The following is a 24,408-nucleotide window of genomic DNA, read 5'->3' on the forward strand; positions in this document are numbered from 1 at the left end:
TTTTTTTTTTTGAGACAGGGTCTTGCACTGTCACCTAGGCTGGAGTGCAGTGGCGCAATCTCTGCTCACTGCACCCTCTGCCTCCCAGGTTCAAGTAATTCTCCTGCCTCAGCCTTCCAAGTAGCTGAGATTACAGGCACGTGCCCCCATGCCCGGCTAATTTTTGTATTTTTATTACAAAATTAACACAGGGTTTCACCATGTTGGCCAGGCTGGTCTTGAACTCCTGACCTCAGGTGATCCACCCACCTCAGCCTCCCAAAGCACTGGGATTACAGGTGTGAGCCACCACGCCCAGCCGAGTCCGTTTTGTTTAAGGCATGTGAGCAACCTCAAAAATCCATGCCAAGTGGGGAGCAAAGGAAGCTCATTTCACCCCCACACCTCCATTTATCTTCTAAACTAATTTTCACCCAACTCAAGGTCTGGGTCCTTGTGAAGACACTTAAGTTTGCAAGAGGCACGTGGGTAATGACTGGTGGATTATTAATAAAATACAGAATAATAAAACCAGGACATGGCCAAGCATCTGCAGCTGTGTGGACCAATGAAAATCTGAAATCTTTCTGGTTTATGGGCGCTTGATCCTCCTTTGGCTTTGTGGGGCTGGGGGGGGGACAGATGTGGAGTGGAGGATGAGGGTGGGAAACTGGAATCTGATCATGTTACATGCCCAAGGGCTCTCACTGAAAGTAGGCCTCACCATCTTCCCCATTGCACCTCTGAACCATGTCATTACATGTCTACCTTAGAAAGGCCTGAAATTAAAAAATAATAATAAATAAAAAAATAAATAATAAATAAATTCAAAAACCACTCCATAAGAAGCTGAAAATCTGTACTTCACATTTCTTTCCCTGAGCCCTGAGGTGGTCTAAGTCTTCCTTCATTCATTCCCACGGCCTCCCAGGAACGTGTTTTCATCCTGCGTTATTTCTGCAGTGTTCCATCAGGCATCTGCAGGTCTTTAAAGGAAATGTGAAAAGGTAGCAAAGACACATCTGTGCAGCAGAGACATGTGGCACAGGAAAGAAGTGCAGAAATCAAAGCCAGGGAGAAGCCTGCTAGCCACCTAGAAATCAAATTGTGTCAGGGAGAAGGCCTGCGTGGAAAATAGATTAGAAAGGCACTGAACAAGAGAGAAGAAAGAAAGGCAGCCCCTGCAAAAGTTAATGAGAAGCAGAGGAGGCCAGAAGAAGCAGCCTGAATTTGAAAAGAGTCCTGCACTGCTTGAGGAAGGACTCAAGATTCAGTAAGTTCTATCGACTTCTGCCTGGGTAATGCGGTGGCCATCCACCTGCATGTCCCTCTTTGCTCACCACGCTCAAACTGGGGGCTGCAGGCTCTGAAAGAAAACCAGGGAGGAGGCAGACATGAAAGGAATGGGAACGCAGGCCTAGGACTTCAGATGAGAGGGGACCCTCCATCCACAGCGCCATCCTTCATCTGACCTCCAGCCCCGTCCTGACTCTGTAACTACTGGGCCTGGTGCCAACAGGGCTGGTGAAATTGGTGGGAACTGCGATAATGATACCTGCCTGGACGACCCCGAACGTTGAAAGAGACGGCATAGGTACAGGAACTGGCAGAGTGGGGCTCCACAAAGAGCGACCTGCTATTATTAAATCAAATGTAGAAGCAGGTGGAAGTGGCCTCTGAGCCTTTCCATTTTCTTCTGAGACAGAGTCTCACTCTGTCGCCCAGGCTGGAGTGCAGTGGCACAATCTCGGTTCACTGCAACCTCCACCTCCCGGGTTCAAGCGATTCTCGTGTCTCAGCCTCTCGAGTAGCTCGGTCTATAGGCGCGCGCCACCACGCCCAGCTAATTTTTTATATTTTTAGTAGAGACGGGGTTTCACCATGTTGGTCAGGCTGTTCTCGAACTCCTGACCTCAGGTGATCCACCTGCCTCGACCTCCCAAAGTGTTTGGATTACAGGCATGAGCCACCGCGCCCGGCCGCTTTTCCATTTTCATCTGCGCAGTCCAGGCTCGGAGTGCTCTCGTAGCTCCTTCGTCTTCCCGAAACGCCGTGTATCAGTTCCCTCTTGCACCAGCTCCCCTGTGGAGTGGGGCCTCCTCATCTCCTCCCAGCCAGCGAAAGTCATCTTAGTAAGAGACCAGCAGTGACCCTAAGCCCTGGGGGCGGTCACTTTTATCAGGCTCTGCGACCCCCGTGCTCCCCCGTGCTCCCCCGTGCTCGGCCTCGTCGGTGGCACTTGGCATGACTGCGAGGTCAAGCTCAGGTGTTCTAGAAATTTAACTTTATTTTGTTTATGAACTCACTTTCCATTTCCAGATACCTGGAGGCAGAAACTTAAAGTGTGGACCCCCAGCGTCTGGATGAGAGGACACAAAGCATTAAAAAGTCAACGTCCGCGCAGCCAGGCCCTCCACGTGCTCGCCCTCCAGGCTCGGGGCGTTTCCCAGGCAGGTAGGGGAGCGGTTGCTAACAGTGCAGCGCCAATCACCCGTGACGCTCGTTTTCCTAATGCAGGCAAACGCCACATTCCCAGTGTTCGTGCAAAAAGAAATCATTCTACTCCTCCCCTCGCTTAAACTTTCCCACAGGCCTTGTCAAACAACCCCTGGAGCCGGCCTGCAGGTTTTCAATGCGCGCCTTTCACCTTGCAGGGCGCGGCGGGGAGCGGCGAGCGGGGGGAGGGTCTCGTGGGGGCGGGGCGGGGCGGGGGCGTGCCGGGGCGGGGCGGGGCGTGCCGGGGCGGGGCGGGGCGCGCCGGGGCGGGGCGTAGTACGGACTGGGCCTGGCCTGGGGCCTGGGGCCGCGAAGCCTGGGCCTGTCAGGCGGTTCCGTCCGGGTCTCGGCCACCGTCGAGTTCCGTCCCGGCCCTGCTCACAGCAGCGCCCTCGGAGCGCCCAGCACCTGCGGCCGGCCAGGCAGCGCGATCCTGCGGCGTCTGGCCATCCCGAATGCTATGGCCGCCGTCGCCGTCTTGCGGGCCTTCGGGGCAAGGGGGCCCATGTGTCTCCGGGGCGGCCCCTGGGCCCAGCTCCCCGCCCGCTTCTGCAGCCGGGACCCGGCCGGGGCGGGGCGGCGGGAGTCGGAGCCGCGGCCCACCAGCGCGCGGCAGCTGGACGGCATAAGGTCAGCCCCGGGCCGCGCGGGCTCCTCGCGTTGGGGCCGAGTCGGGGTCAGGGCGCCGCCATTGACCCGGGGAGGACCCGGGGAACCGGAGCCCCGTTTACGCCCCTGGGGAGGGAACTCCCCGTGTCCCGGACCCGGGCCTGGCAGCGAGACGCGCAGGTGGGATTGTAGGGCCGTCGGTGGGACTGCCCGGGGCTCCAAAGCCCTCAGGGCAGCCTGCGGGGTCACTGGGCCTCCAGTCGCTGGGCCTGCGGAGAGGCCTGGAGAGGAGGGCTCTGGGCCCCAGACCCTGCTCTAGGGGAAGTGTGGGCTTGGTCGAGCTGCTCCTTGGCCCTCACACAGAGGCGCGGGGCTGGGGGCCAGAACAGTAAATAGGACAAAGCACACAGCTTCCTGAGCGCTGCCCTTGTGGCTACGGGCCCAAAACTCTTAAAAATGTGCTTGTACGCCAACTGGAATCTGGGCGATGGAGTCATGAAGGTGGAGGGCCCTACCCCCTCCAGGCCTGAGCCGGGTGCTTGCCTGGCCGGGGCAAGGGTGCAAAGGGAGGCCTGCGTACCGTGTTTCAGCATGTTTCAGTTCTAAATCAAGCTATTAAATAAAACGTCTTCTCCTACCCTGAGATGTTTACCTTCCGAAGAAGACCTAGAAGGCCGCGTGTGAACTGATAATCCTCAGATGACCAGGTGGTTCCCCGCAGGGTTAGAGAGCCAGCCCCTGGCTTCAGCGTTTTCCTTTTCTCCTCACCCTCCTCTCATCCTTTCCTACCTTTGCACCCGTCCTTTCTGCTGCTCTGCAAGAGGCTGGGTGCACAGATCTGCAGACACCGTTCCAGCCCTCATGCCCTACAGACAGCTGCTCTTGGCCACCTTTGGGCTTGGGGTGCCCACAGCAGGGGCAGGGAATTCCAGGGTCTCAGTAATGGCCCCAGGGTTTGGAAAGGGGATGGTTCCCTTCCCTGTGGACTCCTTGCTCATCAACTACAGGAGCACAGGCCAGAGCAGGGCCCAGGCCAGGGCCTTTCTTGCCCATTGCTAAGTTTCTGCTTCTGTAAATCTGGTCACATCTGGTTGGAAGCCTGACTTCTGGGCATGGCGGCCAGATGACAAAAAGGAGGCCAGTCGAGTTCTCCAGAATTAAATATGAATCAGCAAAGGTGGTGACTGAAACACTCTCACATGAATGCTAGGGTTTGTTTAGTAGGAAAGGAAACTTCTTAACCAAGCATTAAAGCAGCATTATGTTGGGCACTAAGCAGGTGAACTTGAGCAAGAACTTGAGCGACCCACCACTCTTCAAGTGTCCCTTTTCCATGCTCCTCCTCCCAGCAGCACTGCTGTCATGGACCTAGGGCCAGCTCTGTGCTGGGCTCCCTGCATCCATGATCCCTAATTCTTAACAGTGGCCTGCAAAATGGATAATTTTATGCCCACTTTACTGTGAGGAAGCAAGTTCAGAGAGGTGACAGCCTGTTCAGGGCCACACGGCCAGTAGGTCTCACCAGGGTTCAGAGAGGTCCCTCTGCCTCAAAGTGGTTTCTACTCTGTTTGTACTCACCACTTGGTTTGAAAAGAGATGGCAAAAAAACGGGATGTGATGTCATTCCACTGCATTTGGTGGAATTGGCTGTATGCTATTTTTTGTCATTAGGTCAACAGATATTGAGTGTCTTCTCTGTGTGAGAACATGACAGTCCCTCACTTCAGGGACCTTCTCGTGGTTTACAGTAATGATCTTCAGACAGCTCATGGGGGCATTTATAGGGACCATCTCTTACCTTGACACTTATCACATGCTCTGGTGGTGACCTCATTCTTAAAGAGGTTTTCTCTTCGGATAGGTGATATTGGTGGAGCTCTCGGTGCAAGGCATTGCATGTTTTGAACCAAGATGGCCACTGGGAGGGTTCAGTGAAGAGATTTTTTTAGGAGGTATTATTAACAGGCTTTGATGCCAGTTGAATCAGGAAGGGCTAGAAAACTAGAATGACTTTTTCTCTCATTCAGGCAACTGAGTGGCACTGCTCAGATAAGAAAGAGAGGAGAGGGGCAGGTTTGAGAATGGGGGAATGCCCAAGGACACCTAGATGGAGAAGGCCAGTAGACATCGGGATGAACGCGTGCACCTGGAGGTGCAGAGGCAGCTGTTGACATCAAAGTCATCGGTGAAGTTGCCTGGGAAGAGTGTGGAGGACAGAATTCAGGATGGCTGGCATTCGGGGGTTAACAGAGGGCTAGTAGCCCGCGAAAGAAGTCAAGAAGGACCAACCAGAGAAGTACAAAACAACCAGGAGAGAAGAAATCTGTCTCCAGAAGGAGGGAGTGATCGAGATGGCCAGTGGATTTGGATCTGGAAATTAGGAGATGGTTGGTGAGAAGAGCTTGGGTGGGGCAGGAGGAGCTGAGCCTGGTTCCTCTGGGTTGGAGAGTGGACTCTGCAGTTTAGAACACTCACAGTGTGGGAGCCAAACAGCTAACAGGACGCATGAACAGATTCCGCAGCGCACGATGGCCTCGGGGGCTGGAATCTTTTTATACAATTTTGCCTGAGACCTTAGCATTAAGATTAAGCATATGTCACTGATGGGATGGCAGCTTTTTATATTTGCTACAAGAAGCACCCTCAATATTTGATGGAGAGGTTTATAAGCAGTTCTCCCACCACCCCCACCAAATATTAAGTTTTGAAGTCTATCAGCAAATCAGTGCAAGTAATTTTTGTACTTAGGAGAGAACAATGTTTATAAGAAAGAACAAGATGAATAGCACAGCCACCTGAAGACTGCAGCAACCTTGAAATGGTATTCCAAAGAAAGTGGTTATTCTTATTGAAATCAATTCAGTCATCAAACTTGTTTTCCGGAAAACCATGACACAGAATACTATTTTTGGAGGATCCAGGTTGGCTGTACCGCGGAAGGAATATCAGATTCAAAAAAGATTGAGGAAGGTAGGAAACCTGTAGGTGAAAACTGATAGGAAACATATAAAATATATTAATAACAATCTGGTGTTTGGCTCTTTGCCCATTTCTTGTAACAGCCAAAAATAAGACATTTCTGTGTATAAGCAGCAAGATGACAATACAGGTTATTTTATTCAGCATGTGGGATGCCTCAAAAGAGCGAACAGGCCCTTTGGACGCCAGCTTTTTGTGAGAGGATATGTCCAGAAGAGCCCTCTTGCTGTGTGGCTTGTATTTTTTCCTTCACGTATCAGCCCACTTGCAGACAGCATGAATTGTTTTGTAAACTTACAGGATGCCACTGTAAGAAAAGACGGGCCTAGGTGCAGTAGCTCACGTCTGTAATCCCAGCACTTTGGGAGGCTGAGGCGGGTGTATCACCTGTGGTCAAGAATTTGAGACCAGCCTGGCCAACATGGTGAAACCTCAGCTCTACTAAAAATACAAAAATTAGCTGGGTGTGGTGGCACACACCTGCAATCCCAGCTACTTGGGAGCCTGAGGCAAGAGAATCACTTGAACCCGGGAGGCAGAGGTTGCAGTGAGCTGAGATCATGCCAATGCACTCCAGCCTGGGCAACAAGAGTGAAACTCCATCTCAAAAAAAAAAAAAAAAAAAAAAAAAGATGGAGTGGGTACAGAAAAATAGAATGAATGAATAAGGCCGAGAATTCTATAGCACAACAGGGTGACTATAGTCAATAATAATTTAATTGTATGTTTGAAACTAACTAAAAGAGTATCATTGGATTGTTGATTTATCCTTTGTCATCCACAAAGGATAAATGCTTGAAGGGATGGATACCCCATCTTCCATCATGTGATTATTGCGCATTGGTTGCCTGTGTCAAAACATCCCATATACCCCATAAATATATATACACCTACTATATGTACCCACAAAAATTAAATATAAAAAATTGGGTCGGGCATGGTGGCTCATGCCTATAATCCCAACACTTTGGGAGGCTGAGGCAAGCGGATCACCTGAGATCAGGAGTTCAAGACCAACCTAGCCAACATGGTGAAACCCCGTCTCTACTAAAAATATGAAATTAGCCAAGTGTGGTGGCGGGCGCCTGTAGTCCCAGCTACTCGGGAGGCTGAAGCAGGAGAATCGCTTGAACCCGGGAGGTGGAGGTTGCAGTGAGCCGAGATCTGGGGAGTTATTTTCATTCTGGGCTCGTTTTCTAACTTTTTTCTAAGGAACAATGGAAAGAAAGCAGTGGAAGGTAGCCACTGTTTGTCAGATTTCTCCAGCGCCTGCTGTCATGCTAAGCTTGCAGCCTCTCTGGGTGGTGTTGATTTTGGAACCGCTGTGCGTTGCCCTCTTCGTGGAGGTGGCAGTCATGTTTCTGACAGCAAACATGGAGAAAAAGAGAAACAAATCAAGGGAAGAGGGAGGAAACCCAGCCTGCATTTCAGGTCTCCTTTTTCTTGTTTTGACTTGGCTGTAACTCCAGAGAGTTGACAGACCCTCTAAATTGGCACTAAGCCCCAGCAGTTCTCCTTTCTTGTCTTTTAAAAATAGCTCCTAAATTAGACAGGAATCGCAGGGGTCCTCACTTGTTTTGACTGGTGTGTGACCCTGTGATTGTAAAATGTTCTTCACAGGAACATCGTCTTGAGCAATCCCAAGAAGAGGAACGCGTTGTCACTTGCAATGCTGAAGTCTCTCCAAAGTGACATTCTTCATGACGCTGACAGCAACGATCTGAAAGTCATTATCATCTCGGGTATGCATCTGATATCTGTCCTTCGTGTTCTGCAGTGCCCAGAAGAGCTTTCTGAGTCTTTAGTTAACTGGGGCATCCCTTTATTTAACTGGAGAATTGTTTTGAAGCTCCTTTACAAGAACATTAATTATGGAAAACACCTGTGTAGTTGGTGGTTTGGTCCTCACACTATTAACTGCAGAATTTATAACAAAGGTAACTGTTCAGTGAAACTATGTCTTTTCCTTTTTGTTAGATACTAAAACATTTCTGTACTTGGCTATACTGGTCTTTGCCTCAAAATCAGAGAACTGATTTCTTCATGGACCTTATAAAATGGGTTTAACCACTAATCCTTTGGGGCATTTGATTGGTCTGACTTTTCTTTTCTTACCAAGCTTTCGAACTGATATCTGCAGTGCCTTTAATGGTGCTGGAAAAGATGCCATATTCTGCTAATTTGTTTGCTTGCTCCAAAAGGAATTTTTACAGAATTATTTTTTCTTGTGATGATGGGACTGGTATAAATAATAGTAATATTAGCATTTTAAAGCATGCACAAAAAAATGTGATGATGATGCTTTGTGATGCTATGTTTGTTTGGCAAATCAAGCATCAGTGTTTCTGGAGGCAGAAACTCAGAATGTTACCATCTTATCCATGGTTAATCAAAAGTGTTCAACTGTTTTATATGGTGAAGAGAAAAAGAAATTAGAACTAGTACAGTCCAGCAGCCATGTGGGATGTTACCTGGATACAGCAAAGGCAGTTAACGTCTTCTTTTTTTTTTTTTTTTTTTTTGATACATAGTCTGGCCCTGTTGCCCAGGCTGGAATGCAGTGGCATGATTATAGCTCATTGCAGCCTCAAACTTCTGGGCTCAAGTGATCTCCCGCCTCAGTCTCCTGAGTAGCTGGGACTATAGGTGTGTGCCACTACACTCAGATAATTTTTTATTTTTTGTGGAGATGGTGTCTTGCTATGTTGCCCAGGCTGGTCTCGAACTCCTAGCCTCAAGCAACATTGCCACCACTGTGCCTGGCTAATTTTTAAGGTTTTATTTTGCAGAGACAGGGTCTCACTATAGCTTCTTAACTACATAATTACCTCACTTACAAAAAGACAATAATATTGCCTATCAATCAAGATAACTACAACAGCCAGGCATGGTTGCTCATGTCTGTAATCCCAGTACTTTGGGAGGCCAAGGTGGGCAGATCACTTGAGGCCAAGAGTTCGAGACCAGCCTGGCCAATGTGGCAAAACCCCATCTCTACTAAAAATACAAAAATTAGCTCGGCATGGGGGCAGACACCTGTAATCCCAGCTACTTAGGAGGCTAAGGCACAAGAATTGCTTGAACCCGGGAGGTAGAGGTTGCAGTGAGCCGAGATCATGCCACTGCACTCCAGCCTGGGCAACAGAGCAAGACTCTGTCTCAAACAACAACAACAGCAACAAAAGGGAAGTATGAGAAAATGTTATCAGCTCATCAGTAGGATGACACTTTCTTGTTGATGACAGCAGTGATAGCAGCCACATCTTATGATCCCTCTTCTGTAAAATGAAGACCAGAAGGCTTCCGAGGTCTCTTCCTACCCTCACCTTCCCAGTTCAGCCATGACAGCTGGCCACTACTTGTAGATGAAATGACATGGACACTGCCTTCGGCATGGGGGATTTTGATGAGCTTGTGTGACTCAATACACTCAGGCCAGAGCGAGTCCCCAAATAAAGGCTCTGTATAAAATACCTTCGCCTTGGTAACTGAATCTTCTCCTTATGTAATTGTGTATTTCTATCATTTTCCATGAAGAAATTTTAGGACACGGAGGCACCTAAAAAATGCCTCGCCTTGCATTTTTCATCACAAAATTCTGGCTGGAACTTTTCAAGCAAACTGGAATTATTCTTCTCAAAATTAGGCCATTAACTTGCTCTAAGTGGAAGTTTGCTGAAGTTATTCAGTAGACAAGGAAGGGAACTAACTGCCCAACTCTGGGTGTTTACATCTTTTTGTTTTCTTTTCTCAATTGGAAACATTTGCAGCTGAGGGGCCTGTGTTTTCTTCCGGGCATGACTTAAAGGAGCTGACAGAGGAGCAAGGCCGTGATTACCATGCCGAAGTATTTCAGACCTGTTCCAAGGTAAGCCAGGACGACAGTCAACAGTGCAAACCTGCAAATGATCATTACATTAAATGTTGAGTTCGCCTTCGACCTTACAGATAAGATTTTATCCATGAGACCCAAACACCCAGAGCAACTGGAAACTGTTTGGTCATCAGATCCTTTATCTAAGCAATTATTTGGTTTAGACCTTTTTTTTTTTTTTTTTTTTTTGAGACAGAGTCTCCCTCTGTCGCCCAGGCTGGAGTGCAATGGTGCAATCTTGGCTCGCTGCAACCTCTGCCTCCCAGGTTCAAGCGATTCTCCTGCCTCAGCCTCTTGAGTAGCTGGGATTACAGGCATGCACCACCACATCTGGCTAATTTTTGTATTTTTAGTAGAGACGGGGTTTCACCATGTTGGCCAGGCTGGTCTCAAACTCCTGACCTCAGGTGATCTTCCTGCCTCGACCTTCCAAAGTGCTGGGATTACAGGCATGAGCCACCATGCACAGCCTAGTTTAGACTTTTAAGAAGTGACCATAATTTGCTATTGATTTTGTTTTATACCAAAGAAAGTAGAATATAGGATGGTACTCATAGTTGCCATGTCTAGCATTGTGGGAGTATGTCTTGGTATAGAAGTTTGGAGTAAGAAGGAAAAGGTGAAAATGTGTGTCTTTAGGGAAGAAGAATCTAAGATTATAATAATTTAAAAAAATTTTAAACTAAAACAACTCTATTAAATGGGAAAGAACATTAATAAATGGAATAACAATAATGGTTTTTAAAATTATTTTTGAATGCTTCTTTCAACCAGCCTTTATAATCACCACCTCCAAGTAGGAAAATTAACCTCTTTGTTGTTGCTTCTTTTCTGCCTCTTTCACCATATTAAGGAGGAAAAATACCGACAGCCACAGAGGAAGAAGAGGCACAAAAGTTTTGGATGATTTATAAAGGCATGAAATCAACCCCTTGGGTAATGAAAAATTGAGTAGAGAATCCAGCTTTAAGTAATACATTGTTCATCTAATGACCATTTATTGAGCACCTATTATAATACCTGCGAGGCATTGAGGGAAACATAAGAAAAAATTGTTTTCTGCCAAACTGAAACTGAAAATCTATTTGGGAAACAACACATATAAAATGGTTTCATAACCTGCCTCTAAGATAGTTTAACCCAATTTTTTATTCATTCATCAGCTTATTCATTTATGTATTTGGTCATTAATGATTTCACAGATGTTTAATGATACAAGACAGAAGTGAGCAACAGGGATGTGAATGGGAAGATGATTAAGACATCCCCATTTGTTTTCCTTTCCCTTCCAGAAACCCATAAAGAGATCAGGTTATATTTTTCTCACTCTATGGAAGGATAAACAGGAAAAGCAATTTACTCAAAGCTTCATGGGGAAGTGGGAGCAAGTTAGAGCCGAGACCTGGGTCTTTCGTTTCCTACATTAATGATGTTTATGTAACATTCCACTCTTGGGTTTGCCAAACCTTGGTGCTTTAAAAGTTTTTTTCTACCAACACCCAGTATGTTTGGCTAAAGTTGAAAAGCATCAAAGAGAACCAGTAAAGCCCTTTTATCCACCCTAAGGGTCTGCTTTTATCACTCTGCTCTGGTAACTTCGTGAACTGGGATCTAAACAGCATAGCTATGGGCCACAGGGGAGCAGGCCTTCTTCAGAGGATAAAGCCCAGATTTCTTAGAAGCCCCTAACCATTGGAGGCCTCTGACTCCCTGAAAAAGACTCAGTGCATAAACAGGGCCTACCCCAAAGTAGTAAAATAGGACTGAAAGTGTATTGATACCTTTAAACCATTTCTAAGAAAATAACATTGTCTTGGATAAATATGAGTGCCATGAACTTGTGCAAGATTTCCATTTCCAAGTGAAATCAACAGCAGGTTGGAACAGAATGAGCTAGATATTTCATTGTTCAGTTCATGCATGAGAAAATTTGATTTTAGAAAGGAGGATAGAGGTATCTGAATTAGCTAAGCATCTAAAAACTATACCAATTGGTTACAGACGACAAGTACTGCATGATAGTTAATTATATACAAACCAGGAGTAGGGCAAATTAAGAATGAGTAGAATGAGAATGAGAAGAACTTGACTCTGGAAGAGTGAAAATGACCTGCCATGGCGCTCAGGTTAGAGACTTCTTCCTTGTCTCTCTACTTATATCCTGTTGAAGTTTGGAGACGGAAACTCTAGTTCAGGAGAAGATTCTGCACTTAGCTCTCATACCCCGTCAATCAAATGACAATGGGACAAGATTTCTTGCTTTGGGGAAATAACATGAAACCCTTAGCGATGCTGTTAAAGGAGGTTAGGGTAGAGTTCTATTTATGTCACATTTTGGAGTCAGCAGACCCAAAACAGTACCTAATTCAGGAAGGTCAAATAGGTATAATCAGTTCTTGACTATCAAGTGTTTGATTATTCTAGCTTGTTGATTATTTAAATTCCCTTTGTCTTTTTTGAACTTCTCTCTAACTTTATATTTTAAATAGTCTTTTTCTTTTTCTTGAGACAGGGTCTCGCTCTGTCGCCCAGGCTGGATTACAGTGGCATGATCTCGGCTCACTGCAACCTCTGCCTCCCGGGTTCAAGCAATTCTCCTGCCTCAGCCTCCTGAGTAGCTGGGACTACAGGTGTGCACCACCACGCCCGGTTAATTTTTTTTTTTTTTTTTTTTTTTTTTTTTTTTTAGTAGAAATGGGGTTGCACCATGTTGGCCAGGCTGGTCTCAAACTCCTGACCTCAAATGATCCGCCCACCTTGACCTCCCAAAGTGCTGGGATTACAGGTGTGAGCCACAGCACCCGGCCTAAAATAGTCTTAATCATGAAAGTAATGAGTACTTGTAAACAGTTTTGAAAGTCTAGAACAGTAAAAGATTACCGATGTCATACCATAATCATACCACCCAGAGAGAACCGTGATTAATATTTTGCTGTATTTCCTTTTAGATCATTTTTCCATGTGAACCTGTTTTTCTAAATAATCATATATAGATGAGATTACAGTATAGAATTACATAATATGATTATAGCATTGATTGCTTACTGTATGCCAGATAATATTTTAAGTACTTTAGATATGTTAATTTATATAACTGTCATGTTCTATAAGGTTGTGTGCTATTATCATGTCCATTTTACAGATGTGAAAATTGAGGGGTTAAATGACTTGTCCAGGATTAGGCAGAGTAAGTGACAGACTGGGCGTCAAACCCTGGCAGCCTGGTTTCAGACCACTGCATAAGCTCCAGACTGCCATGCTGGTGTTTCTCTTGGAAATTTTCATTTCAGTGAGAATACAGCATCCTAGTCGATGTAGTTTAGTTTCCATTGCCATTTATTTATTTTGTATATTTATATTATTTATAGTTTGTTACTATTATAAAATAATGATTTGGTGAGCATCTTTGGCATAGAGCGTTTTACCTATTTCACATTATTTCTTAGAAGTAGAATTCCTAGATCAAAGGTGAATGTATGCATTTTTAGGCCGGTCACAGTGGCTCACATCTGTAATCCCAGCGCTTTGGGAGGCCGAGGTGAGTGGATCACTTGAGGTCAGGAGTTTGAGACCAACCTGGCCAACATGGTGAAACTCTGTCTCTACTAAAAATACAAAAAAGTTAGCCGGGTATGGTGGTGCACACTTGTAATCCCAGGTACTCGGGAGGCTGAGGCAGGAGAGTCACTTGAACCCGGGAGGCGGAGGTTGCAGTGAGCCAAGATTGTGCCACCGCACTCCAGCTTGGGTGACAGAGCAAGTCTGTTTCAAAAAAAAATTAATAATTATATGCTTTTTTAATGTTGAATATATACATATTACCTATTTTTCTGCCAAGTTTTATGAAATCCTAGCCATTCACAGATGATGGACAGGACAGGTAGACTGTTCAACTCTAATCCCAGTCAACTGGCTTTTCATTAGTAACTTCAGTTCCTTGGGTGGTGCAACAACACTCAGAACGAAAACAAAATCTTTTCTTTCTTTGCAGCAAGACTTTAGAAGTTCTTGGGATTTCTTCCCCTTGTTATTCATTCCAGTTCACTGGTAATGAGCGCTCTCACTAGCCCATCCCCATTCTCGCCTTACAGTGCATGAACCCCCTAAATCCGTGAACAGTGTTGTGTACAGGTGTTTACTTATCTGTGCATTCTTCTTCTTTTTATTTTTATTTTTATTTGAGACAGAGTCTGACTGTGTCACCCAGGCTAGAGTGCAATGGCGCGATCTCAGCTCACCGCAACCTCCACTTCCCAAGTTCAAGCAATTCTCCTGCCTCAGCCTCCCAAGTAGGCTGGGATTACAGGCACGCGCCACCACACCCAGCTAATTTTTGTACTTTTTTTTTAGTAGAGACAGGGTTTCATGATTTTGACCAGGCTGGTCTCAAACTCTTGACCTCAGATGATCCACCCACCTGTGTTCTTCTGAGGAGGATGTATTTCCTCATTTATCCTAGGGAAGAGAAATGTCATTAGCGTTTATCAGGTTCTCAAAAGGAGACCTCCCCCCAAAAAAGTCAAAAAGCACTACTATAGGATATGATACCATAGCCTTAAATATATAATTGGTTATTTTAGAAGAAAGCTAACGAATGTCAAATGTTTATGGATATAAAAGATAAGCTTCTTAGACAAAATCTTCAAATCAATGAAGGTCATTTGTCTTTGAATACCTGCCTTGGGGAAAGTAACCCAAATTTCATTCCCATCCTCTCTCCCTGCCAAGGTTCAAAGAGCAGCGCTTTAGAAATTGAAGTTACCATAGCAACACACTCTGTGGCATGAAAACATAAGCTGCAAAAATAAGTTAAAGTTCTGGAAATGTATTGGTTGGAGGGGTCACATTAGCATATTTTTGTCTCTCCTCTCTGTGCCAATGGCTTTATTTTAGGAATTTTGTTTACTTTGATGACAGCAGAGCCCCCCCACCCCCATTTTAATAGAATTGGGAGCATCTTCATGGTGGTAATTGGAGAAGTAATTATTAAGAAAACTGCCTTCAAGGCCCTTTTCCACCTCAATTTTTCAAGGAAGCACCAAATACCAGCTTCAGACCTTTAACCCAAGAGCTTCACACAAGCACAGTGAGGACAGAACTGTCTGTGAAGGGTTTGATTTGTTCCCCAGACAGAAAAATCCACACTCTTCTTCAGCACATTTGCCAGGAAGGCAGGCGGGGGTCTGTCACTACTCAAGAGCTGAGCTTGGGGCCACCCCCTGCGGCAGCCCCCACCAAGCTTAGTGTCCTTGTTGTACAATAGGGCTCTGTCCCCATGGGGCTCTCAGAAAGACCAAATTACACTGCCTGGTTCAGAGTAGATATTTAATAGGAGTTAGTGCTTTCTGTGCCTTTTTTCACCATTCTTCCATAGAATCGGATAAACTCACGCTTATGAAAAGTGCTCTGGAAACAGGAAAGTCATATAAAATGATAGACGTTGGCTGGGCGTGGTGGCTCATGCCTGTAATCTGAGCACTTTGGGAGGCCAAGGTGGGTGGATCATTTGAGGTCAGGAATTCCAGGCCAGCCTGGCCAACATGGTAAAACCCCATCTTTACTAAAAATACCAAAAAAAATTGTAGCTGGGCGTGGTAGCCCGTGCCTGTAGTCCCAGCTACTCAGGAGGCTGAGGCAGGAGGATCGCTTGAACCCGGGAGGAAGAGGTTGCAGTGAGCCAGGATCTTGCCACTGCACTCCATCCTGGGCAACAGAGTGAGACTCTGTCAAAAAAAAAAAAAAAAAAAGCAATAGGCGTTAATGTCGTGCCTCCCTCTGGGTGGAAATGAAGTAGGTGTGTTTGTCCCGCAGGTCATGATGCACATCCGGAACCACCCCGTCCCCGTCATTGCCATGGTCAATGGCCTGGCCACGGCTGCCGGCTGTCAACTGGTTGCCAGCTGCGACATTGCCGTGGCGAGCGACAAGTCCTCTTTTGCCACTCCTGGGGTGAACATCGGGCTCTTCTGTTCTACCCCTGGGGTTGCCTTGGCAAGAGCGGTGCCTAGAAAGGTAATTTAACTCCCCCCACCCACCTCTGCCTCCCAGCCTTCTCCGGAGTTCCTCCTCCAGTGCATGCGATGATTCAAGATCCGCTTGTTAAAAGTGCTTTTCATATCAGGACGTTCTGCCCAGAGTGCCTCTGGCTAGATGGGCCAGGATGTTCCCTCTAATGGCAGGGAGGGAAGAGCCGACCGCCTGCCTGTTCCTCTGTAGCTTCTGACGCCAGGCGTCAATTTGTGAAATCACTGCATTTCCATCATGCGTACCCTCAGTACCACTGGGTAGGTTTGCCGATTAGTTTTGTTTGTCTTCCTAATGGCCCATATTTTGTAATCTTATTTGAAATGCAATTGAGACTCAGTTTTGTTGCACTGAATGGTTGCCCATGAGATAGAATAGCGTGCTGACATAATGCCAGTATCAAGAGCCTAGGATAGTAGTGTCGCTGGCTCACTCTTCATCAACAGTCTGTCTTGTTCCAGAACGGATTTAGAATAGGTGATTTCTGGAGTGTGTTGGGTTTACAACGGTTGCATTTCAGGAACATGAATCTCCTGTGCGTGGTATGTTGAATCTGCCCAAGAAGGAGCCGTGTTGCAAAGTGGTTTTGTTAACTACAGTGAAGTCTGTTTCCGCCACAAAGCTTTCTTCCTTCCTATAACATCGTAAAATAATATTTCCTAAACTTCCCTCAAGTGTAAACCAACAGTGTTCTTGTTGCGGAAAAAGTGCATCCTTGTTCTTAATTGGAAATCTATAAAAAAGGGGGCAGAATCTTAGACCACACCAAGTAAAGAAGCTAAATTGCTTTCTAATGTATATGATCTGCTTTAGCATCAGCTGTGAAAATCAGCAATTGCTCACATGCCTAAGACGCAAAAGAAATAAGATCCAAGGGAAATCCAGTAGTAGGACCAAGAAGTTTAGGGAAGTATTCCTTTCTTTTGCAGTGCTCCTTTGTTAGTTTTTGCAGAAATGTGTGTTTGTGGGGAAATTCTGAAGACAGATACCTGCGAACACACACACTTAGGACAGTGGGCTGGAAGTGGGCTTCACACTACAGTAGGTGACGGCTGGCTAAAGTGTCTTCAGACTAAGAGGATGTTTTCGATTCTGTCAAGATAGACACTTACCTTAAACTCATTCAGTAATTTTTTTTTTTTTTTGAAACAGAGTCTCGCTGTGTCACCCAGGCTGGAGTACAGTGGCGCTATCTCAGCTCACTGCAATGTTCAAGGGATTCTCCTGCCTCAGCCTCCATAGTAACTGGGATTACAGGCATGTGCCACCATACCCGGCTAATTTTGTATTTTTCGTAGAGATGGGGTTTCACCCTGTTGGCCAGGCTGGCCTCAAACTCCTGACCTCAAGTAGTCCGTCCCCCTCGGCCTCCCAAAATGCTGGGATTACAGGCGTGAGCTGCCGCACCTGGCCCATTCAGTAAATATTTCTTAAGACTCTACTTTGTGTATAACAAATTGATTGTCAGAGCTTATTCATAAACTATCTTATAATGGTGCAAATCAACTCACAAGGCCTTTGTCTAATAAAAGACAGCTGTGCTGACAGCTGCTTGTCCTCTTCAACACCTGATGTGCTGGAAGGTTCCACAGTAAAGCACTTGAAACCTTGAAGTCAGCCCTGCTGTCTGGATAAGAACCCATTCTCTCTTAAACTTTTGAAATCAAGGCTTATTAAATTTGATTCCTAGAAACTTAACGCTAGACCATATTTATCAAGTTTTAAATTGATAAAATTTAAAGTTTTTGAGAAGAAAAAGGGGAAAATATGACAAAAACAGGCCTTAAGTTCCAAGGAAGCCCAGTCTTCAGAAACCCCATTTCATAATCATCCAGTTGGATGAACCAAAGTAGCTTTTACCTCCTAAGGACAGAGCTTCTCAGAAAATGGGGCAAAAAATCTCCGGACAGCCCTACTCAGGTTCCTGATCTCTGTTCTCATGTTCTGACCCCCAGAAGGCCTCTAAATCACTCGACTGGAGACTCGCCAGTTTTTTCTAATCAGCTGCCTGAAAGCGGTTCAGAGTTCTGTCAACAAGTCCTTGCACGCTGGGCTTATTAATGCTGGGCCACTCAGAGCCATGACTCAGGAACATGGCTTGGGGTCAACACTGAAAAGCAGAAATCACAGTACTGATAAAGGGAATTTTGTAGAAAGAAACAGGCTTTTGGAACTTAAGGCCTTTGTTAGGTTTCTGGATTTGCAGATCTAATTGTGTGGGCCTGCTTTAGGAGGAAAAGCTGGGATTCATAACAATCTAATAAACCTGACCCAAACCACCTGCCCGTTGTCTTTGCTGATTGTGCGTATGTGAACCCATCCACGGACATCCATGCACAGGCCCACCGAGTATTTTGGGGAGTGGGTGCGTGTCCCTCATACACCCACAGGGAAGCTAGCAGGTACTTTGCAAACTGGCCTGGGCAGGAAGTTGGGCCTGTCTCACACTGGATAAGACAACATGTATGGGTCACTAGTGCCCTCTCCTGGCCGCCGCAGGGACCTGCTTGGCTGTGCTGGAGACTGGGGCAGAAACCATGCAATCAAGCCTGTCTGTTCAAATCAGACCAAGCCTGGACATGAATAATATTCCCCATTTGTAAAGAGCTTCTCTCCTTGGGCATGATCTAAATAATGCATCTTTCTGGCACCCTATAAAACACCCTGCCTGGCGCAGCTGCTCCATTCCCAGGCAGAGCTGGCCTTGCTCAGACCCTGAGCCAGTGCCTCAAGCAGCCGGCCTCACTGGAGAGCACGTGGGAAATGAGAAGCCCTTCCTCCCAGAACAGTCATTTTCCTGAGGCAGGCAGACTCTGATTTCCTAATCAGCTAATGAGAACAGAGTGGGGTTTCCAAGCTGGAAAGATGGTTAAAGCCCGCTGCACAAACTGGTGCAGATGTTAGAGAGCCTGGGAGAAAGGCTGGGTCTCCAGCCTGCCCCAGACAGGCTGCGTTTTAGCAGTGATTTGTGTGGCCAGAGGTTGGGAGTGCAGTTTTAGAGGACGCACAGTTCCACACCCAGTTTGCAAGAGGGTCTGGGAGTTTCAGGGCCTCGTGTCCTGTGTCCGGCCAGTGAGATGGGACCCATGACCCTCACTCCAGTGTGCTTCCCTCAGAGCCTGGCCATGTGGCAGCCCCAGGGACAGACCCTGCTGGTGCCACGGTGCCAGTGCGAATGCATGTGTGTGTGTGCACAAGTATCCCATGGGTTCTGTTCAGGCCTGACTCTTTCCGTAGTGCTCCTTCTGCAGCTCCTCACCCTGCTGCTGCTGGTCCCTGGGAGACAGATGCTATGTGCTGTGGTCTCAATGCTGTGTCCTCCCCAAATTCCTGTGTTGAATCCTCACTCCCAAGGTGATGGTGTTGGAAGGTGGGGTCTTTGGGGGTGATGAGATCATGAGTATGGAGCCCTTGTGAATGAGATCAGTGACTTTATGAAAACAGCCCCAGGCTGGGCGTGGTGTCTCATGCCTGTAATCCCAGCACCGTGGGAGGCCGAGGCGGGTGGATCACCTGAGATCAGGAGTTCGAGACCAACCTGGCCAACATGGCGAAACCTCGTCTCTACTAAAAATACAAAAATTAGCTGAGTATGGTGGCGCATGCCTGTAATCCCAGCTACTCGGGAGGCTGAGGCAGGAGAATCACTTGAACCCTGGAGGCGGAGGTTGCAGTGAGCCGAGGTCGTGCCATTGCTCTCCAGCCTGGGCAACAACAGCAAAACTCCATCTCTTAAAAAAAAAAAAAAAAAAAAAAAACACACACGCAGTCCCAGAGAGCTGCCTTACCCCCTTTTTCTCCATGTGAGGACACAGCTAGAAGGCCCCGTTTACGAACCAGGAAGCAGGTCCTCACCAGTCGCTGAGTACCGGCACCCTCACCTTGAACTCTCCAGCCTCCGGAACTGTGAGATATAAATGTCTGTTGTTTGTAAGCCACCAGGCTGTGGTGCTGTGTTCCAGCAGGCTGAATGGACTAAGACACCACACCCATGCAAAGGGGCATGACGTGGGGAGAGTCCCTTGTGGGCTGTGGCACACGGTTCTTGCCACTTGGGTGGCCTATGAGATCCAGAAGACCCCTCTGCTTTAAATAATCACCCCCGTTCCAAGGCTGGGGTAACCATTTAAAAGCCAGCATTAGAGATCATGGACCATCTGCAGTTGGCCTAGTTGTGTTAAAAAATAGGTGTTGCATTCACTGGGTGCCTACTGAGTGCCCAGGACTGTTATTATACGAGCCTTGCACCTGCTATCTCTAATCCTTGCAATACTGCAGGAGGCGCTCATTTTTGTTTTCCAGATGAAACAAACTCCAAGGTGTTAGTTGAAGGTCTTGTGGTTAGTAAGTGGCAGAGCTGGGGTTGGAACTCAGGTACATCTGGCTCAGCCAGGTCCCTTGAGCTCAAACCAGGTCCCTGAGCTTTTCTTCTGCAAGCAAAATCTTCATAGTGACCTCCCTGATTTATGTCTGGCTCAGATGGACAATTTTTCCCCCAGCCTTTCCATTGTACTTGATGTGACAGTGTGCCCTGCTGTCATTAGTTAGTGGCTTCTTCACTGTGTCCCTTGGTGATGGTCATTTGTACTCGAGCATGCTGGCTGCGGAAGTGAGAGGTGAGAAATGGCTTGCTCAGAGGTCCCAGGAGGACCAGTGCCCAGCAGGCTTGGGACCAGGCCCCGCCTGTGAAGCTTGGACTCCAAAGGACTCAACCCCAAAACATCTGGGGCATTTGGAATTCCGTGCAGTTCTGCAGCTACACACTGCCGGCCCAGGCTGCAAGCCCCCAACCTGGGATGAATACTTGCCCATCTGCTGAGCCGGCCAGGAAGGAACACTTACTACTTTGGATTTACTCTTTCCTCCTTCCAGCTCTGACTCCATTCTTAACGACTCTGAGAGTCATCTAGGACTTGATCATCGCAAGTGACAAAGGGATCGATAAGGTTGACTTGGGTGGCTTTCGTTATTTTTTCTTGTTGCATCAGTTTTTCAGGCTTGGCCACTTCCTGACATTTGGTCCCTCTGAGTTCCCCAAGAGCCGCCTGTGTCAGTGGAGGGTAAGTGGCTGGGAGGAGCTGTGACACGGTCTCCACCTTGGCTTCTGATCCCAGCTGACACGCAGTTCAGGGCAGAGATGGAGCAGAGCACTGTCCTGGCCCCGTGCTGTGACCTGCTAGGTGTCTTCAGCAGGGTCCTATTTCACAGCTGTTCACAACAGGATCCGCTTTTTAGCTCCTGGTTCAACCAGGGCTTCAGACACGCTTTGGCATGAAGTGCTCTTCCTGGTCAACTAAAAATGGTCTGCCCTGGAACCCCCATAGCTGTCACGTTCCTGCTCCCTCCAACGTAAAATCGGTACAGTTCCAAAACAGAGGTGGTGATTTAGTCCATGCCTTTAACTTTACAGAGGAGAAAAGGAGGCCCTGCATCACCCGTCCTTGGCTGCCAGCCCAGTTCATGTGGGCTCCATCTCCACCCACGGTGGCAGGAGGGGCCTTGGGCCAGGCTTCTGGTCTCTCTATCCAAGTTCAATTCTGGGGGATCCAATCTACTCCTGTGGCTTAAAAACCTTCTAGATCCGTGGTTCTAAACTGGGAGCAGTATTGGCCCAGGGATATGTGGCGATACCTGGAGACATTCTTGATTGTCACAGCTTGGTGGGGGGGTAGGTACTACTGATAACTAGAGAGTGGAGGTCAAGGATGCTGCAGAACGTCCTGCAATGCACAGGACAGCCCCCACCCTCCCTGCAAAAGTTATCCAAACGTCAGTATCACCAGGGTTGAAAAACCCCACTCTACATGCTGATGCCTCCCCTGTGTGTGTCTCCGGCTAGTCCAGCTATCACCAGGCAACAGGCCACCCACAGTATAGTAGCTCAAGACAACAGAATTTGCAATTTGGACAGGGCTTAGCGAGGAAGGCTTCTCTCTGCTCCAGAAGGTTGGCAGCCTCAGCTGGGGATTCATCTGAAGGCTGCTTGCTCACGTGTCTGGCTGTGAATGCTACCTCTCAGCTGGGCCCCCACAAGGGTGGTTGGCGGCACACTGCACCCGGCCTCTCCGTGTGGCTTGGGCTTCCTCACAGCATGGAGGCCAGGTCCCAAGAGCAAGAGCCGGAGCCAGCTGCAAGCTGTATCACCTCCTTGCCCTTGTCTCAAAGGAACCAACCTGCCACTTGTGCTGTACTCTATTTTCCTGCCTGCCTGCCTGTCTTCCTCCCTCTCTCCTTCCTTCCCTCATAAATATTTGATAGGTTGCTTGCTATGTGCAGGACAGTCTTCCAGTGCTGGAGATACAGAAATCAACAGAAGACTTAAAAAAATGGCCAGGCATGGTGGCTCACGCCTGTAATCCTAGCACTTTAAGAGGCCAAGGCTGTGGGGTCACTTGTGCCCAGGAGTTCAAGACCAGCCTGCGTAATATAGTGAGACCCCATCTTGGAAAAAAAAAAAAATCCTGTCCTACTGGAGTTTACGTGCTACAAAGGACATACACTATAAACAAACGTGAAATATATAGGGTGTTAAATGGAGAGAAGTGCAAAAGATTTAAAATGTAGCCAGACAGGGGTCGCATCAGGGTTTGTTTTACACTTGGAGCAGGGCGGCCATGGAAGACCTCAGTGATAGGGGATGCAGGACCAGAGGCCTGCAATGAGGGCGTGTGCCAGGACGACACCCAGGGAAAAGTCACCCCAGGCAGAGGGACCAGCGAGTCCGAGGACCCTGAGGTGACGGTGCATGGGCGTATTTGAGGAACATCAGGGATGCCACCAGGATTGTGAGAGCCTGAGTGAGGGGTGGGGAAGGGAAGGGCCCCTGCCTGTGTGTCCTTGTGCACCTGGGGACCCCTCTTTTCCATTTTAAGTTTGACTTTAGAGGAGCCAGGCTTGGTAGCGTGCGACAGAATTGGTTGGTGCAGCACGCAGTGGTTGTGAAGCAGAGGACACAGTGGGGAGGGAGGGAGCTGGGCTCCTTCGCTCTTCACCAGCCCTGGAACCTCAGGGGAGGGTAGTAGGAGGGGAGAGGGCATCCTTTCCTTGCCACATCTTACCGATTGGTGAGTTAAAACCATGCTGGGCTCTACGTCTGGTCCCCGAAGACATTGTCTGTAAATCCTTGCCTCTCCGGGAGGCTGGGTCTGCTCTTTCCAGTCAGGCCAAGGTGACAGCCCCGTGACTGCTTATTGTGGGAGGTGGCCCCAGTGGGTTCTGAGAGGTACTGGAACCCCCACTCCCCGCCACCCCACCCCCATACTGCAGTGTCTGTGGGGCATCCCATCTGATGTGGCTGCCGTCCTGTGCTTGGCCCTCAAAAGAGGTAGACGAAATCCCCAGCCGTGGCAGGGCTCAGTGACCAGATCTTTGCAGGAGCAAGAGAACACGGGACAGCCACTGCTCCCCTGAGCCTGGTGTGGTTTCTTTGCTCTTGGAAACATCCGCTCTCCTCCCGGGCAGGAGTTAGGGCACTGAAGACGTCAGGGCTGGGGGATGACGTGGTATTTGAGGAAGCAGGTCATTGAGCAGAGGCGGGACTCAGGTGGCGGGGGCGGGTCACAGGAGAGCACCTCAGTGACCTCCCGTGTCTCCCCGTAGGTGGCCTTGGAGATGCTCTTTACTGGCGAGCCCATTTCTGCCCAGGAGGCCCTGCTCCACGGGCTGCTTAGCAAGGTGGTGCCAGAGGCAGAGCTGCAGGAGGAGACCATGCGGATCGCTAGGAAGATCGCGTCACTGAGCCGTCCGGTGGTGTCCCTGGGCAAAGCCACCTTCTACAAGCAGCTGCCTCAGGACCTGGGGACGGCTTACTACCTCACCTCCCAGGCCATGGTGGACAACCTGGCCCTGCGGGACGGGCAGGAGGGCATCACGGCCTTCCTCCAGAAGAGAAAACCTGTCTGGTCACACGAGCCAGCGTGAGTGGAGGCAGAGGAGTGAGGCCCATGGGCAGCGCCCAGGAGCCCACCTTCCCCTCTGGCCCAGCCACCACTGCCTCTCAGCTTCAACAGGTGACAGGCTGCTTTCATGACTTGATATTGGTGTCACAGCATTTGGCCTACATTAAAAGCCACAATTTCATGGGGAAAGGACAAAATGGAGAGTGACTGAGGTGCTGACCTCAGTGCAAGGCTGGTGAACCCTGCAGCGGGCCAGCTATGGTGGGAAGCCTGGCATTTGGGGTGCTCCTTGCAACGTCTTAAGCAAGCGACCCCCCTGACATAGCAAAAGGTGGCAACCCATGGAGGCAGAAAGAAGGACGCCAGCCTGACCCTTATCCGAAACGTCCTAAGCAGAGTTAATCCTGGCTGCTCAGGAGAGGCGACACATTTCAAATCTCCACGAGATATTCTCCACACAGAAAATCTTCTTGATTCTATAGAGACTTAATCATGCCTATGGCTTTGAATAATCTTATGTGATTTAAATAAATTAAATCTTTATAGAGA

General features: G+C 48.0%; 1 protein-coding gene across 2 annotated transcripts; it reads left to right on the top strand.

The window, feature by feature from the left end:
* Positions 1–2,748: 2,748 nt before the first annotated feature.
* ECHDC3 (enoyl-CoA hydratase domain containing 3) lies at positions 2,749–24,408 on the top strand. 2 transcript variants are annotated; one of them, XM_034929939.3, is made up of 5 exons: positions 2,749–3,105; positions 7,684–7,805; positions 9,834–9,931; positions 15,749–15,949; positions 23,561–24,408. In XM_034929939.3, exons 1-5 carry the CDS (start codon positions 2,936–2,938, stop codon positions 23,879–23,881), a joined length of 912 nt encoding a protein of 303 aa, XP_034785830.1. In that variant the 5' UTR covers positions 2,749–2,935; the 3' UTR covers positions 23,882–24,408. The 2 variants fall into 2 exon arrangements, with proteins under 2 accessions (XP_034785830.1, XP_063463320.1); XM_063607250.1 differs by lacking the exon at positions 23,561–24,408 and adding an exon at positions 17,114–18,241 and having other exon boundaries at positions 2,751–3,264.

Source organism: Pan paniscus, chromosome 8 (assembly GCF_029289425.2).
Source record: "Pan paniscus chromosome 8, NHGRI_mPanPan1-v2.0_pri, whole genome shotgun sequence".
Taxonomy (NCBI): Eukaryota; Metazoa; Chordata; class Mammalia; order Primates; family Hominidae; genus Pan; species Pan paniscus.